At 36.4% G+C, this 15,349-nt stretch overlaps 1 protein-coding gene across 1 annotated transcript in view; it reads right to left on the bottom strand.

Moving 5' to 3' along the window:
- The window catches only part of PIK3C3 (phosphatidylinositol 3-kinase catalytic subunit type 3), an 80,265-nt gene that overhangs the window by 49,371 nt on the left and 15,545 nt on the right, over nucleotides 1-15,349 (bottom strand). Inside the window, exons 7-16 of the mRNA XM_026865619.1 lie at nucleotides 12,357-12,428; nucleotides 11,150-11,254; nucleotides 10,592-10,684; nucleotides 9,761-9,946; nucleotides 8,337-8,491; nucleotides 7,004-7,091; nucleotides 5,736-5,803; nucleotides 2,625-2,730; nucleotides 1,654-1,770; nucleotides 353-484 (exon numbers count right to left, since the gene is read on the bottom strand). Of these exons, the coding sequence (XP_026721420.1) occupies nucleotides 353-484; nucleotides 1,654-1,770; nucleotides 2,625-2,730; nucleotides 5,736-5,803; nucleotides 7,004-7,091; nucleotides 8,337-8,491; nucleotides 9,761-9,946; nucleotides 10,592-10,684; nucleotides 11,150-11,254; nucleotides 12,357-12,428 (1,122 nt within the window). The remainder of the gene's footprint in view (nucleotides 1-352; nucleotides 485-1,653; nucleotides 1,771-2,624; nucleotides 2,731-5,735; nucleotides 5,804-7,003; nucleotides 7,092-8,336; nucleotides 8,492-9,760; nucleotides 9,947-10,591; nucleotides 10,685-11,149; nucleotides 11,255-12,356; nucleotides 12,429-15,349) is intronic.

Genomic DNA, 15,349 nt, shown 5'->3' with positions numbered 1-15,349 from the left:
ATTCATCTAGCTGAGATGCAGCACACCTGACTTGATTTGTATGGTTTTGATCATAAGTGGTATTCCTGTTGCACAGTCTAACCAAAGTTCAGAGACATTCTGAACTAGGAAAGATACCTTGAGCTTGGGGACTTCATCAACTTTATAGGTCCTATAAAAGCTGCTTTAAAGTTTCCACATGAACTTGAAACAAAGTATCACAAAGAAAATAAAGAGTTGTTTAACCATCTTAAAAGCATGTTACAGTTACATCTTGCCTACATCAGCCCCTTTAAATCTTTCAATTGATGTTTTTAAGCTTACTGCTGGTAAGATTTGTTTCTATTTCAGCTATTCACAAGATCTCATTTACCTTGAAGAGAGTGGCTTTTTCAGGGATTATCCCTTTAATTTTCACCTGAGGTTCCAGAGGAAGAGGAATAAGTTCCATATCTGCTAAATTCATCTTCTCATTATCTGCTAACAGTGCCTGAAGCCTCTCATTCTAAAAGAAGAATAAAGACTTGTTTCTAAAAAAACACCATAAATTACGTATTAAGTATATATGAATAGTTAAGAGTCTTTTAACAAAGGTTGTATTATTAATAAATATCCAGTTTATTCACTTCTTTGCTATTCCGAAGAATCAAGGTTCCACTCTTAAAATCCAGTGAAACATAAACTCTCTGTCTGCAGTAATCTGAGTAAGGAAGAAGATATTCCACCTAGTCTGAGTACAGCCAAGCAATTTTGTGCCAGGTAAGTCTTACAAAAATTGATGTCTAAATTGTCTGAACAAGTAACAGCATGATTTGTTTTCCATACCAGTATCAAATGTAGTGCTGTTTCAGAAACTTGATTCAAGTCTTTAGCTTGGATCCTTTAAATCTCTGAATTCAAGGAGATCCCCTACCACCAATGAACCAAATTGCCAACCGCTTGCATAGATGTGATTTCAGGATTTGCTCTACATTCCTACCAGAAATACACCACCAATTTTCAAGCACTTCATACTTGGTGTCCTACATAATAAAGGTTGAATATATAGAAGTCTCTAGTCTTTTCCTCTGCTGAACGTAACAGGTATAAACACACAGCAAGGTAGGCCACTAATGTCAGGAATACGGCTAATGGTTAATTGCCACTAGCTAAATTTTAATCCAAACATCAAAGCCATGGGTTTTTTTAGTTTTACAGAAATATCGTTTGTCAAGTTCACGTAAAAATATTTTAACTAAGGACAAAGTTTCTTAAAATGCACGTATCATAGAAATCCTTTTCCTCAAGATGAAACGTAAGGAAAAAATTCTTCTAAACCACACACCTCAAAAGAAAAGTTCAGTTGCTCATGGAACAAATGAAACCTTGCTGCTAGTCAAATTTTACTATCTATCCTGGTGTAATTCTCACACCGCAATAACCTCTACTGCCTTCCCACGTCCCTCACAACTTGCTCACTGTTCTATCAACAACTTATTCAATTATTCTCCTATCTTCCTTTTGCCAAAATAGCCCTAGATTTTTCTCAAGGGCCTCTTCTGGGTTTCATCTACAAACTTTCAGAACACATTGGAACTCTGACTCATCTAAATCTCTCCAAAGTTTGTTTAAAGTTAATTAAAATTGTTATGGGACAGATGGACATCTGTTATAAGTTTTCCAATCCATAGTTACCTTTTTTTTACGGTTCCCACTTTCACGCTGCACTGCTTTCATTACATGAACCAGCCGATCTACAAATGTCTGCTGGGCTGCCAACAATGAACGCATAACTCTGACAGACTTATCACCCTAAGCGAATTAAAAGAAACAAAATTAGTTCTTTGTTCTGCAATTATTTTATCTAGAAATTATTCCTTTATGCTTAGACCTCTGGGCTTTTAAGAGGTAAGTGAATAACGATCAATTTCCTGTCAATTCAAAAGGTACTTTCTGTAAAACGCAATCAGAATCATTGTAGCTGGCAATTAATTATCTGACCTATCAGTGCACTTCAATTTGCATCAACAATTTTAGCGGTGAACAGTCATGCATGACAAACCTATTCACGCAGCCAAAATAAGTTAATAAGGTTAAGTACACAGAACACTCGTATGAAGCATAAGAGTCAGATTTGAGTAATGTCCCTAAAAATCTGAATTAATGTGAAGCGTGAGATACACAAGGATCAGGAAAGACTGCACATCTGCTATAAATTACAGCTTGCAATTCAAGGAAGTTTGGGATTTTTTTGGCTTTGCTTTTTTTCCCCGCTGCTCCAGCACCCTCTGCTGCTGATACACAGAACAACAGTGTGTGAATTCAAAAGATGGGTCCTCTTGTCTTAATTTGCACTGCAAGGATAAGTGTTCCCAATTAAGAAATACTAAATAAAATAGGCTGATTACAAAAGGCAGAGGATTTTAGGCCCACATTGTTACTAAGAGAAACAAGCAATAAACTTAGGAAAGAGTTCTCAATACTTGTTCTTTTTTCAAGTAGTTTCTTTGTTTTACCACAAACTCAAAATTCAAGCAAAAGTGGAAGCTTTTTAAAAATTTCAATACATATGACATAGAAAGCCATCATCCTCCTAGACACCTGTGCCTTTGTAAAAAATGACTAGCCCAAACCACTATATGTATTTCCTTACACAGAGGCATTACCTTCAGCAAAGCCTGACTAAATCTTCTCATCACATTTAGATACATTTCATGAGTCTTTGGGTCCCTCTGCTGCGTGTCTTGGTCTTCACACTCCACTATTACATACCTGCAGCACAAAACAACCCAAGTTATGCTGTACTCTCATGTTGCACTGTGAGTGAAATACACTACGCCTGTATTACAGGCCTGGAACTAAAAGTACGAGAGATCTCAAAGATCAACATCTCCACCAACAGGTAACATCTTCAAAATTGCATAGTCACAAATTTCCACTTGGACCAGGAGAAGCTATCAAGGTTTATGAGGTCTGTCACTTACAGTGAAGTGGCATCACTCAAACAGGACAAGTCCTGAGACCAAATCACATGAACACTCCAACCATGCAGTACACGTGGGAGGAGAAGGCATTTCACTGTGCTACTACCCTCTACATAAGGTAGTGACAGCAAACTTGTGATTCACGTACATCTGCAAAACCAAGAATAATCTCACCCTACCTGGTCCCTATTTTACCGTTAGAAATGGTGGAAGAGATGATATTGGTCCTGAAGCAGCTCTCTGAAGTCTACACTCCAAATAAAGTTTTCCTTTCTGAAATTATGATTCAGGTAGAAGATTCAAACAGTGCAATTTGGGACAGTCATGCTGAAAATCTGGTATGTTGAGCAGCTGTTTGGAATGCTTTTGTGCTTATCTGCAGTAGTGATTAGCAAAAAGCAGTGATGAACTGAAGGTCTTCTTTCTGCTATCTCCTAGTATTACACAGTAAACCCATATAAGCCTACTATTTAAAAAACAAAGAAATTGGCATGTCAGTCAATTTTCAAACGCTGCATGTGGATTTAAAAGTGAGTCTATAGATTCAAGACACACACTCCGACTCTACACAGGCAGCAAGAAGTACCCCTTCCCGATGCACCTGTGCAGACTATCTTTGTAACTGAATGATTATGGGTCAAGATTGGAGACTGGTCATTTGCAGCTGATCAGTCCAGTCTTATTTATAAATACATATTATATATATATTAAAATAAGATACATGTAGCTTATTTCATGAGCATTATCTCACTGAAATCTGTAACTAAAGAAGACTTCTAGGACTTTGCTAATACATTGTTCTACACCATTCCTTCCCTAAAATTACAAAATTAGATTGCAGTAATATGTGTATAAAAATAAGTCCCCATTTACAAACTCTGTGAACCAAAGCTTCAAGAAAAACAGGAAATAATTAATTGAAACATGCCATTTTCATGTTTCTCAAAGACATCTTTAAACAAGGAGTAAGAGTAATGCTTCATACTTGGATTGGTGTCTCATACATCCGAAGAAGAGACAGAAAAAAGCAGTAGCACTGACTTCTTGTAGCTGCTGTTGACGTGTAAAGATGGGATAGCTTTACAATGACAAGTGACTGAGCAGGAGGTTAGATTTTCAAGGGTTATTGTACTTTTTCCATTGATTATTTTAGGTGCATGCTGGATCTGGATACTTGAAACTAGCAATTGATCAGCAGCCAAGAGGATTTATGGCTACATCAGCTCAAACAGTGGCTGCAACATTTTTATTTTGTCACTGAGAAATTGAGATGTCTGGAAAGAAAACAAAGAATAAAGAGACTGAGTTTTTTGGTTTGGTGGGAGGGTTTTTTGATTTGTTTGTTTTTTGGGGTGGGGTTGTGTTTGGAGGTTTTTTTAAGTCATAAGACTTCAGAGTTCTGGATGTTTGAACTTTCTGTAGACTGAATGTCTCAGATGTTGCTGAAACATAAGTGCACAGTTTCTATGAAAGGGATAGAAATAAGCTAACCTACTAACACTTATCTTGATGAGTATTTGATTAGGTCAAGCATTTGGCTTCTAACCACAGCAATTCAGCAATTATTTTAACCATTTTAATTCAATAACATGTTTTTCTCAGGACAAGCATTATCTTTGGCCCCTGCAATAGAAGTATGTACACTAAGGTGAAATATAGTTAAGTCATACACTTAAATATTCTTAAAATCAGGGTACTGAAAAAGCATGGAAATAATAATAAAGACATTTACAAATTACATCACTCTCAGGATAGGTTAGGATTCTTTTAAGAATTTTGTAAGAATACCTTGGTAGGTTTATGTCACATATCACACTCCATTCCCAATTCATGACTTATCTGTGGCTAATATTCATAGAACATTATGATCATACATATTAGTATTTTTGATTATTAGATGTATCTACAAAGGATACAAATGAGAACCATTTGACTAACTTAGTCATGTAAAAGGCACCTAAGCTCTCTCTTTTAAAATAGGTCTGTATATACAAGTAAATGGCTGGATGTATTGTATATATGCAAATATATGTACATTAATAAACACATACACAGCCTTTCAGAGTACAGCTCTATTCATCTCAGCTTTCTTCAAATGAAATAATTCCTGTCTGTAAATACTTACTCAGAAGGTATGCAGATTACTAGTTTAGGCATCTAATTTTTTAACCACTAGAGTGAGAATAGAACCTTAGCTAAGTAATCTTAACTTACCACTATCTAAATGAACTATTCACAACTAAAGCTCCCCCTTCAAAAAGTACACAATCTGCAATGACATTTTGTTTGTGCTCATAATATAACCACAAATGGAATCTAAAAAAATAATTAGTGCTTTATGAACCTTCATAAAGTATACACTTGATTAATATTAAAGTGCATATAAGTTCAATGTTCTAGCTAACACCATCAAAAACTATAAACACAAATCAAACACAAAACCAGAGCAGAAGATGAACTTTATCTCCTCCCCCCCACCATAAGCAATTTGAATGACAACTTATAAACCATAGTTAGGCTTTTTTTGTTTTGAACACTGTACTTAATGCCCTACAAATCACCTTTCTTTGTCTAACAGTAAAGCGTATTTGTGCGTTTTAAAAAAAGTCCTCTCCTTTTACTAATTACTCTGTTCAAATGAATACAGTTTTAAATTTACTACTTCATACTAAGAGAAATTGAGATTCTCAAGTTCTCAAGACAGGTCACCTTTTGCTGTGCATCCTTCTGGGCATTATAGCTTTGATTTCAGTTAGACATTGATACAGCATGAATGAACAGTTTCTAACATACCAGTACAAGTAGTTTGCCAACGTGGAATTTTTGCATGCTCGTGATATCAAGAAAGTACAAAGGTCTTGCTGGAAGGGATCGAAAAAAGCAAAATTAAAAGTTACAAAGAAGTCTAAGCACTTGAGAGAGACATGAAGATAAGGAAAAACCCCAAATAATTACAGACACTTTTGAGAGATACATTCCCTTCTAAAAATCTAAATCCAATCCACCCTCATATTTACATCACACTAGTTTTAATATTACTCCGAATCCAGCAACACCACCACAAGTAAAAAAAAAAGTCTGCCAGTACAGTACTTAACAACATATCAAAAGTACATACATGTTCTCCAACGATAAACCTTTAATGTAAAGTTTCTATTTACAATATATTACATTTTCCTCCTATGCAATTATATCTTGCTGTAAGATTCACCCCTGAAAGTGATTTGCTACCCTATTTTGTATCCAGGAGACCTAAAACTCTTTTTAAAATATTCTACATCTTAACATAAAGATCTGTAGAGGATACACAGCATTTAGCTGCTTTTTCAACATTTAATATTCCAACTAATAAGAAATCTGTGTATCCTCACTGATATGCTCAATTTGAGGTTTATTTTCTATGCTATACTTAGAGACAATAAGGAGATTTGCAACAGAGAATGGATCTTTAGTTCAAACACCAATTAACTGCAAACTAAAACCACATTCCCTCAAACTGTCTTTACCTTCTAGGTTTCCCTCCCTCCAGTCCCATTATTACTCTTCTACTTGTGGTATAAATTGAGTATAAAATCCCTGGTAGACGTAAATCAACACAGTGTATCACTTAGGTTCAAAAAAGTTGACACCCACACCAAAAAATATGGTTACAGGAAGAACAGACTGTAGAGATTAAAACATTTGTATAACAGTTTTCCATTAAAAAACCTGCTTTAAAAAACCTCAAACACATGCAACTGTCAGTATCTAATCAGCATGTGATAGCCTTTGCAGTAATTTTCTCCTTTAAAGGACAGTACCTTAATTTTATGAAGAATTCAATGCCCAGTCCCCCAATTTTGGATAGTGTGACTATGTATGTAAATAGATAGCCTGTAAAATAAATTAATTTAAGGTAATGCTATTTTCTTAGAATTTAGTTTTCACTTATGTTCTCTGAGTACTTTTAAGTATTCATCAAGATACAGCAGAAAGACCCAAATATTCACAAAAAAAACCCTAAACCCAGTACCAGATCACTAAAAAAGTATCAAAAATAGAAGGTAAAGCATTTGACTTACATCCAGATTTTCGTTGTCTGCAAGCTCCTTTGTCTTAGAAGTAAGAGGTGGTGAGGAAACAGGTGGAGTAGGACTCATGATCTGGGAACTACAAAAAGGAAAGCATGGAATTGGTTTGATTCAAAATTCTTGCTTGGGAGTTAGGGGGCATGCACGCAAATAGCAATGGTTTTCACTTCCACACCATAAGAAATTCAGAAAACAGGAGAAATGTATCTCTGAAGATAGTATCTCAACCCTATTTCACAACAAACTGCATGAACAGCAACTTTGACAGCTGCAGTTCCTGAAAATGGCAAAAAACTGTGCCTGGGTAGCTACAGAGTTTATTATGCCTGTGAAGGACACGCACTTACATCCAACTTAGCATTTTGTTTCATCTTCCATAAAAACAAGCAGACACAGATGGGAATTCAGCAATTCCGCATTTTCAGGATAAGCTTTTTTTTAAACGTTCTTAAGATGCAATTGCTAATACACAACACCTGCACACACTTGTCCCTGGAATGCAATTACACATAACAGAGTAGACAAACCCATGCTTGCAAGGCAAAATTATCAGACTGTAAATTTACCTGAAAGGAAGTAATCAAACAGCTCTACTAATGTCTAAGTGTCATTGCAGCCTCAAAATACACCATATATCCCAGGACACCCACTCTACAGCTTAGCATCAAGATCAATGAAAAGCAGTATACTTGTAAAATGGAAAGTATACCCTAGTGATACAAGTGATTAGACACTGAAGCTTAAGACTAAAAATCCTGAAAATCTGTATTAAATATTCACAGGAGACTTCAGTTAACCAAGTTTGTTTGCACCTTGCTTAATGCTGTGTTAATTAGGTATTTCAGTCCTTCTGGATTCCTGCAGGAATAAAAATCATGCTCCCTTAGCTCCTTTACATTCACAGGACTCTCCTTACACCTTCTTCCGCAGGACCAGAAGGAATTTCTTTCCATTTCAGACTGATTGGACTTTTAGATCTGTATTCTTTGATGAAAGTGGGAAGTGGAGCCTCACAAAACTTCACTGAAGGCATCCTAACTTTTGAAAGGACAGGAGGAAGCAAGTTTTTCCTGCTCTTCTGTTTTCCTTTTGTGTAGTAAGGTCAAAAGCCACAGCTTGAAGGGTAAGAATGTTTGCTCTGTAAACTATCTATAGTCAGGAAATACCTTCCATGAAAACTCAGTGGGTTTTTTTTTAAGTTACTGCTCTGCTTCAGATTATAGAATAGGATGTTGAATATGCAATGGTCCCTAAAAAGGAGAAAGAATTTGAGAATTTACAATGTTACATTTCTGCTTTGCAACTGCAAATCTAAGCTTCTTACCTGTCTATTTCTGCACCATTAGTTCCAGATGTTGTCATGCTTTCTGACATTGAACCTTGACTATCCCTCTTGCTAGGTTCCAGTCCATTCTTTATGTCATCAAAGTTTTCATATTTCAATGCCTGGACTAACTGTAGCAGGTACATCAGTAAATCCTCATGACGGAAAAAAAAACAAAAATTAATTGAGGGGGGTGAGTCAAAGCTGACTGGGACTCCATATGTTTTCAAAATTCTAAGTTATAGAAAAACTTAGTTAGGATATAGCGACCTATGAAGAAATGGAAATTAGGGTTTCCCTAGCAAGCAATATACAAGAGAAAAAACTGGTGTAGGATGGAGTTTGACTCCCAGAAGATACTGAATTATCATGTTACTAATTCTTTGTTACTCTAAAATAGTAAGTGCTGATTAAGTAAATACTACTTTAAAGTTCTGTTAAGCTGCCCTACTTGCTTCCAGCATCCACAAACTAAACCTTTCAGTTTGTGGCTCAAGAAGAAAATTCAAGCATAAGACATGGATCATGCTACCAAGAATCAGATTCTCTCCTCTCTATGCACTACCTTTTTTTGTTGTTGTTCCCCTGTGTAGCTGATGATTCAAAAAAAAGAACACATCTGATCTATTTTAGATTGAAGAATAGAATTTTAATCACTTGGTGTTTATAATAAATTTGTTACCTCTGCTATTCAACTGCTCTGTTTAGTTGCCTTAAAATGTTTAGTGGTGTTCATTTTTAAAGTCAAAGCAGTATGACCTTGGCAACTGAAGTAAGCTTGCAAAAATTTGATATATTTATGTTCCCTATTTTAAACTCTATTGATTGCCAAGGATTCAAGAGTTATAGTAATAAATTCAAAGTATATTTTTTTACCGTCAAAACAGATAAATAATTAACATTTAAGAGATGAGCATTTATTAAGTGGGCTCTACTAACAAATCACAGTTCATCATATTCTAATCAGTATACAAATAGAAACACCTTATTTCCACAGATGCTCTTCTACTCTCTTTAGCAAAAGAGTATGACAATATACTGTTTCAATTTACCAGGTGGATTTTGTTGGAAATCTTTTCATAGATTATTTAAGTTCAAAGCACTTCTATACAAGTTAACATTCAAAATTTATCACTGGTTTCTGGGGAGAACATATGGTTGTTTCACCTTGTTTGACAAAACCAGATATCACTGGCTGTTCACACTAAGACAATTATCAATGAGTGCCATTTAATAATGTGAAGGCTTTGCTCCATAAAGAGCTGATAGTAAATAGCATCACAGTGCATTTCATTTTTCTGTAGTTTTCCATCATTATTACTGACTTAAAAGCCCTAAAAAGTAGCAAACATTTCAAGTACTCAATTAGACTAAAAATCCTGACACCAACTGACTTTCACATGTACCCATAGATGAACATATACCTCATCATCAGCCTGCTGAAGTCTGGCGACAGCATAGCGCCGAACGGTTGGGTTTGTGAAGTGAGATGACAGAAGTTCTAGAGAGTCTTCCACATCCATGGGCTTCCACTTGCCCAGTAGTTCCAGTGCTTGTTTTGCCTCTTGTGGTAGCTCCCAGTTGACACATTTTAAGAATTTTGTCAAGGCCTAAATAGAGATAGGACAATTCATCAGTGAAAAAACAGGTTAAGCAAATGGTTTCAAAACTTAAGGTTTCATGTTAAGGCAGAACTAGATTCAGACTTCATTTACATCAGCAAAGACCTGGGGAACCTGACGGATACAAGTTGACCATACAATATTGGATTGTTTTAATATGTCCCAAAAAACTGCAGCTGAGTTATCTTTTAAGTAAACTGTGAAACCAATGGTCACTGCTCTACCACAATAGCCGTTACACAAAAAATCACCACTACTGGGGACTTATTTGGTTATTTGATTTACTTTAGGCTTCTGGTGTGGTGCTACTTATTCTGGTAAAGCTAAACCTTGCCTAAAAGTGTCTAATAACTCTTCTTTGCTGAAGACAGAATCACCAACACCGATATTTTAAGCTACCAGTCAATGTTTGTAGAAAGACTGCTGTATTAATAGCCAGTTCACATGATTTAAGAGGGAAAATTGCAGCCACTAATTTTTAAATCAGTAACACATTACAGAAGAAGTTAAAATAATCTTGACTAGCTTCTAAGATACTGAAGCTCTGTGTCTCTGCAAGGACAGGACATTGTAGAATGACTGCCAGATGAAGCACCTCTTGCATTAAAGAGTCCTCTCAATGATTCAACTTACCTTCTCCTGATTGGTAAGGTAGTATCTGAATTTCCAAACTAGATCCTGTTCCTCGTATGTTAGCTGCTTTGTCGGTGGATAACTCACTATGATCTATTAAATACATAGTCAGAAAGTCAATTTAAAAGCATGAACAGGCATCAAGTCAAGAGACTACACTATGTACAAAGCACAACACTGACAACACAAAAATAGCTAGAAAAAAAGCTTTTCAACAGTACAAAGCCCTCATGATATCAGGGTGTTGCTCCTCAGTTATGTGGTTGATTGGACTGGCACTGTAGGCAAACATACGGTTACTTTAAGACACCTACATGGTATGTGCACAATATGCATTCTTATCCCCCCCCAAACTGTTCTACATAAAAATAAGCAAGTACCTTACGCTCCTTTCTGAGTTGGACCCATCTATCTAAGCACTTGTAAGAAATACTTAACATTTCTTAATTAATGACTTTCTGTAAACCCAAATGAACTGCATTTTCCTTAAACTGTTGCCATATATAAATACCAACCTACCTAACAAAATTTAATTTAGCCAACATATGATCGACTTACATTAAGCTGATCTCGCGTAGCTGCATTAGGCTTCAGATCATGATCAGAAGGTCCACTTCTTAAACTTCGAGCAAGCTTGTGATGTTTGCTTTCTACTAAGTTCTCCTAAACGCAAAGGGTCAGTATATATAAATTACTTAAACTCCAGAGAAACTTGCTATTGAAATGAAACCATCTAGCAAAGACTCACCAGTATCTTGAATAATTCATAGCAAATAAAATACACATCTAAAACTACATTGTCTTCTGGATTATTTTTTCTTGTTGTTTTAGAGGGAACTCCTTCAGTAATATGTGGAGGGTTGTTGGAGATTTTGAGTCTTGGTTTTGTTTCACTTCACACAGTTTGCAAACCCTATCTTGCCTTTTGGTGAATTGCTGCAAAATGTAAGCGTCTCAGTCAACACATCCGTGATTGACAGCACCCAAACGTGCTAGCCACTTGATGAACATTTTTTAGGATCATGTTTGCAGTATAAAGCTTTGTATGCAAGAAAAACATCTCAAAAAGTTTTCCCACTGTTAATACCATGTTAGCAACAGTAGGAGCCACAATAGGAGCCACAGTGTCAATGAGATTTCAGCAGCCAAGGCAGTTTTCAGCAGTCAGACTTGCTCTTGCAGTGTTAGATTACACAGTGCTCAAACAGTGTTGCCAGTAGAAGCCCACTTACATTAAGGTTCCCAAAGCTGCCAATACCAGTCCCACTGAATTGGCATCCACAATAATGGAAATCTTTTCTAGAACTGTACTTAGGCACTGTCTACATGAAAGACAACATACAAGAGAGTGTAGGGAGAAAATATTTTAACAGACAAAGTGACCAAGAGTTACTGTACCATCCTCTAAATTTCTCTTCATCAGTTCCCTCTTACCTTATATTCCCACCCTCTGGCCTCTTGCTAACAATCCCCCTTCCCTTCTCTGCTTTCCTATATCTCAGAAGCAAGCACATTAGGTATACAAAGTAGAAGATGAACATAAGCATTAAATCAATTCTTATATTTTAATCTAACAGCAGTAGAAAAAAACAAAATTAAAAAATCTAAAGTCAAACCCAATGATATTTCTCAACTGGTCAAATACATCTTTCCACTGGAATTTTAAAACATTGAAGACAGCAATATAGGCAAGCTTTCATCTCCATTTATAAAAACTTCAACAAAAATACTGTAATACAGATGGCATTACATGAAGCATGCTTACCATAGACATCTGGGGATCTGGAATCTTAACAATTTCAGAGCTTGTTAAAATTGGAGATGACTCATCACCATCCTGAATGACAAAAAGTTGGAAGGCATATTAAACATCTCAAGTTTTAGGAAAAAAAAACATGCCATATTAATGTATTATGGATTATACTACAGTGAAAGAATGATGCAACTACAACTTGCTGACTTTTGATAACTATAAAGGGAAAACAGAAAATAAGAAATGGATTTTTTTTCTTGTTTTTAAATAAAATGGCAAGACAGATTAAGTTCATCTGAGGAGATGAGACTTGGTAATTATATACCATGCTGGCACACAGGTGAGTGGAGAGATTTGCCATTATCATTACATGTGTCCTCTGGAAGTACAAAGAGAAACCAAAGCAGAACACATATTTCCACAAAACGAAGTAATTTCCTAGAAATAACAACCCTGTTGAAGAAAGTATCTCCTAATAGTTCACCACAGATGAATTTAGGAAGATACCCATGTGCCTGTGTATCATGGGTTCCACATGGAATCCAGTCTCTTCTAGAGGTTTGTGCTCTGCTGCACTGGAGCAGTATGATAGGAGGCCTCTAGTTTTCCTTAGGGGAGTCTAACCTGCTGCTATACAAATAAGAAGAGGGAGAAGTTAAGTTTCCTATTTGAACCAGGCAGAAGGAAAAAAATACAAAGCCTGCCACCACATGACAAAAAGAGAAACTCTCCCTCTTCCAGCCACACCCAGCAGTTTTGGGGGTTTTTAACTGCAAAGTATAACTAAGCATTAGCTGACATGATCTACAGAAAATTTCAAAGCCAGTAAAACAGAAAAAACAAAACAGTATGTGCTATGCTATATTTATACTTAGTTTGCTTCCATTTCTTTTGGAGTAAATTTTAGCTCAGAATAAAAGGGTTTTTTAACATATCAACATTTCCCTCAATAATGTAAGTTTTGACAGTTTTGAGATAACTTGCTCAGGTTTGCTTCTGCCTCCACCCTCTTCTTGGTTTTTCTCCTGTTTTTCCAATTACACATGCCTCTTGGGATGGCTTTGCTTTACACTTTTCAGAGGTAACTTTCAAAGAAGTGAGGGGCTTGTATCAAGGGAAGAAAAGAATCATTTGTCACTGTGGGAATACAACAGCAGATTGGCAAGGAGGATTGTAAACATGCTGAAGTGACTTGCAGGTGGGGTGTCAAAAAACACATATCATACTAATTGTTGTTTAGTTCTGTGTGCTTGACAGGTGGAATGTCCGTGTTTAGATAACACAGGCCTGTGACAGACTCGCAGGCACCTTTTCGAACATCCTGGAGATTCCTGCTCTGCTGAGGGAAAGATCAAAGTGGAAAACTACACCTGTGAAAATCCCTGATCTATACAGGCAGAAGGAGCAGGTTCAAGGGTTTTTCTTTCTTGTTTTTCTGTCTAAGCAACTGATGAGCTCTGTGGAGCCTGCGCCCCGCTTCCGTGCCTCTGCCTGGGTGCTGCTGCAGAGGTCCCCCAGGTCACCAGGTAATGAGTAAATGTACTCTTTGCATTTCATCTCTGGTTTTGTGGTTGTTCCTGAGTCCTGCTTGTGCAGCCCCACACAGTCACCAACAAGACACAGGAGTTAAAATTGCCATTAACCTTTCAGGAGAAACATTTTTTTCCAACTGTCTAAATACTGTGTTCCTGACTACAGTACAAGATCTCTTATTATTATAATGCACATTCAGGAAGGCACTTTTATTACATTTAATAGTGCCCTACGCCTTTCTGAAGTAACAGTTTTATAGTCAAAATAATGTCAGTATCTATATACACATCCTTTCTAGTTAAGGGAAATACACATATCATCTGGCTGTGGCTGACAATGGTCTCAAAACATGAGCAGGACTGCTTTACCGTTTACTCTTTCAAAAAAGTACACATGCAAACACTGAAGAGGACAAAGAGGAGGTGCTTATAGCTTCCCTGTTTTAAAAAGTTACTGCCTAAATAAAGAATTCACCTTTAACCTGATTGTATAGAATTAATAGCATTTCCAAAGAATTTCTATATATCAAAGCATTTCCAAACTATTATAACAAAATACTACTGCATCCCTGTAACAGTAGACTGAACTGAGTTAGAGCCACACTGACAGATCAGCACTTGCCTTGTATTAAAACCTTTGACACCTCATCAGACAGAACTTTCAGATCATGTTACACTAGTCTTAAAGTCAAATTACATAAAAACCCAGTTGATTTGCCTTTTGGGGAAGTCCTTCTGAAAATAAACACATCTGATGCCAAGAGGTGACAGACTCATTTCTATCCACTAACTGGTTATTTTCCTAATCCAAACTGTAAAACTGCAATCTGACTTGCCCTTTCTAAAACAAAGGATTACCAATGCCACAGTGACAAATTTATATGCCATTTAGACCCTTCATGTAAAAGTGCTCTGGGAAAAACTTGACACAGGAGTGGATTCACCAATAAATGTTCAAACTCCTACCAAGATGTTTACAACATCCATATCCCATGTGAATTCTCTAGGGATAAGAAGTAATAACACCCATACTACTACATCATTCTCTCAGTGAACACATTCAGATAAAATAGCTGTAAATGGAAGGAGTCTAACAAAGCTTTCAGGCTGGTAAAAATGGAGCACCTACCCCATAATCAAAAGCCTATGACAGCTATTACCAACTCAGAACTTACAAGGATGAGAATGACAGCATTACAATTTCCTAAAATTTGCTTACTTACAAAAATAAAAAAAAACGCACAAACCCTTCCAGTACCTCACGTCAAAATGCTTGTATGCTCTCTAAAATGAAGACTGGGGATTTTTTCCAATACTAGTTTTAAAAGAATGATTTCTAAACTCATTGCTGGCATCTCTTTTTTTAACTTTTCAAAATAAATACTGTAATGACTGTGCTTTAAACTCTCCATATGCAGTTAGATTATGCTGAAGAGCCAAGCCGAAAAGCTAGTTATTCAGCACAACATTCCC

This window comes from Athene cunicularia (assembly GCF_003259725.1).
Source record: "Athene cunicularia isolate RWA chromosome Z unlocalized genomic scaffold, athCun1 chrZ_part1, whole genome shotgun sequence".
NCBI classification, from domain to species: domain Eukaryota; kingdom Metazoa; phylum Chordata; class Aves; order Strigiformes; family Strigidae; genus Athene; species Athene cunicularia.
This window is presented reverse-complemented; position numbering and strand designations above follow the sequence as displayed.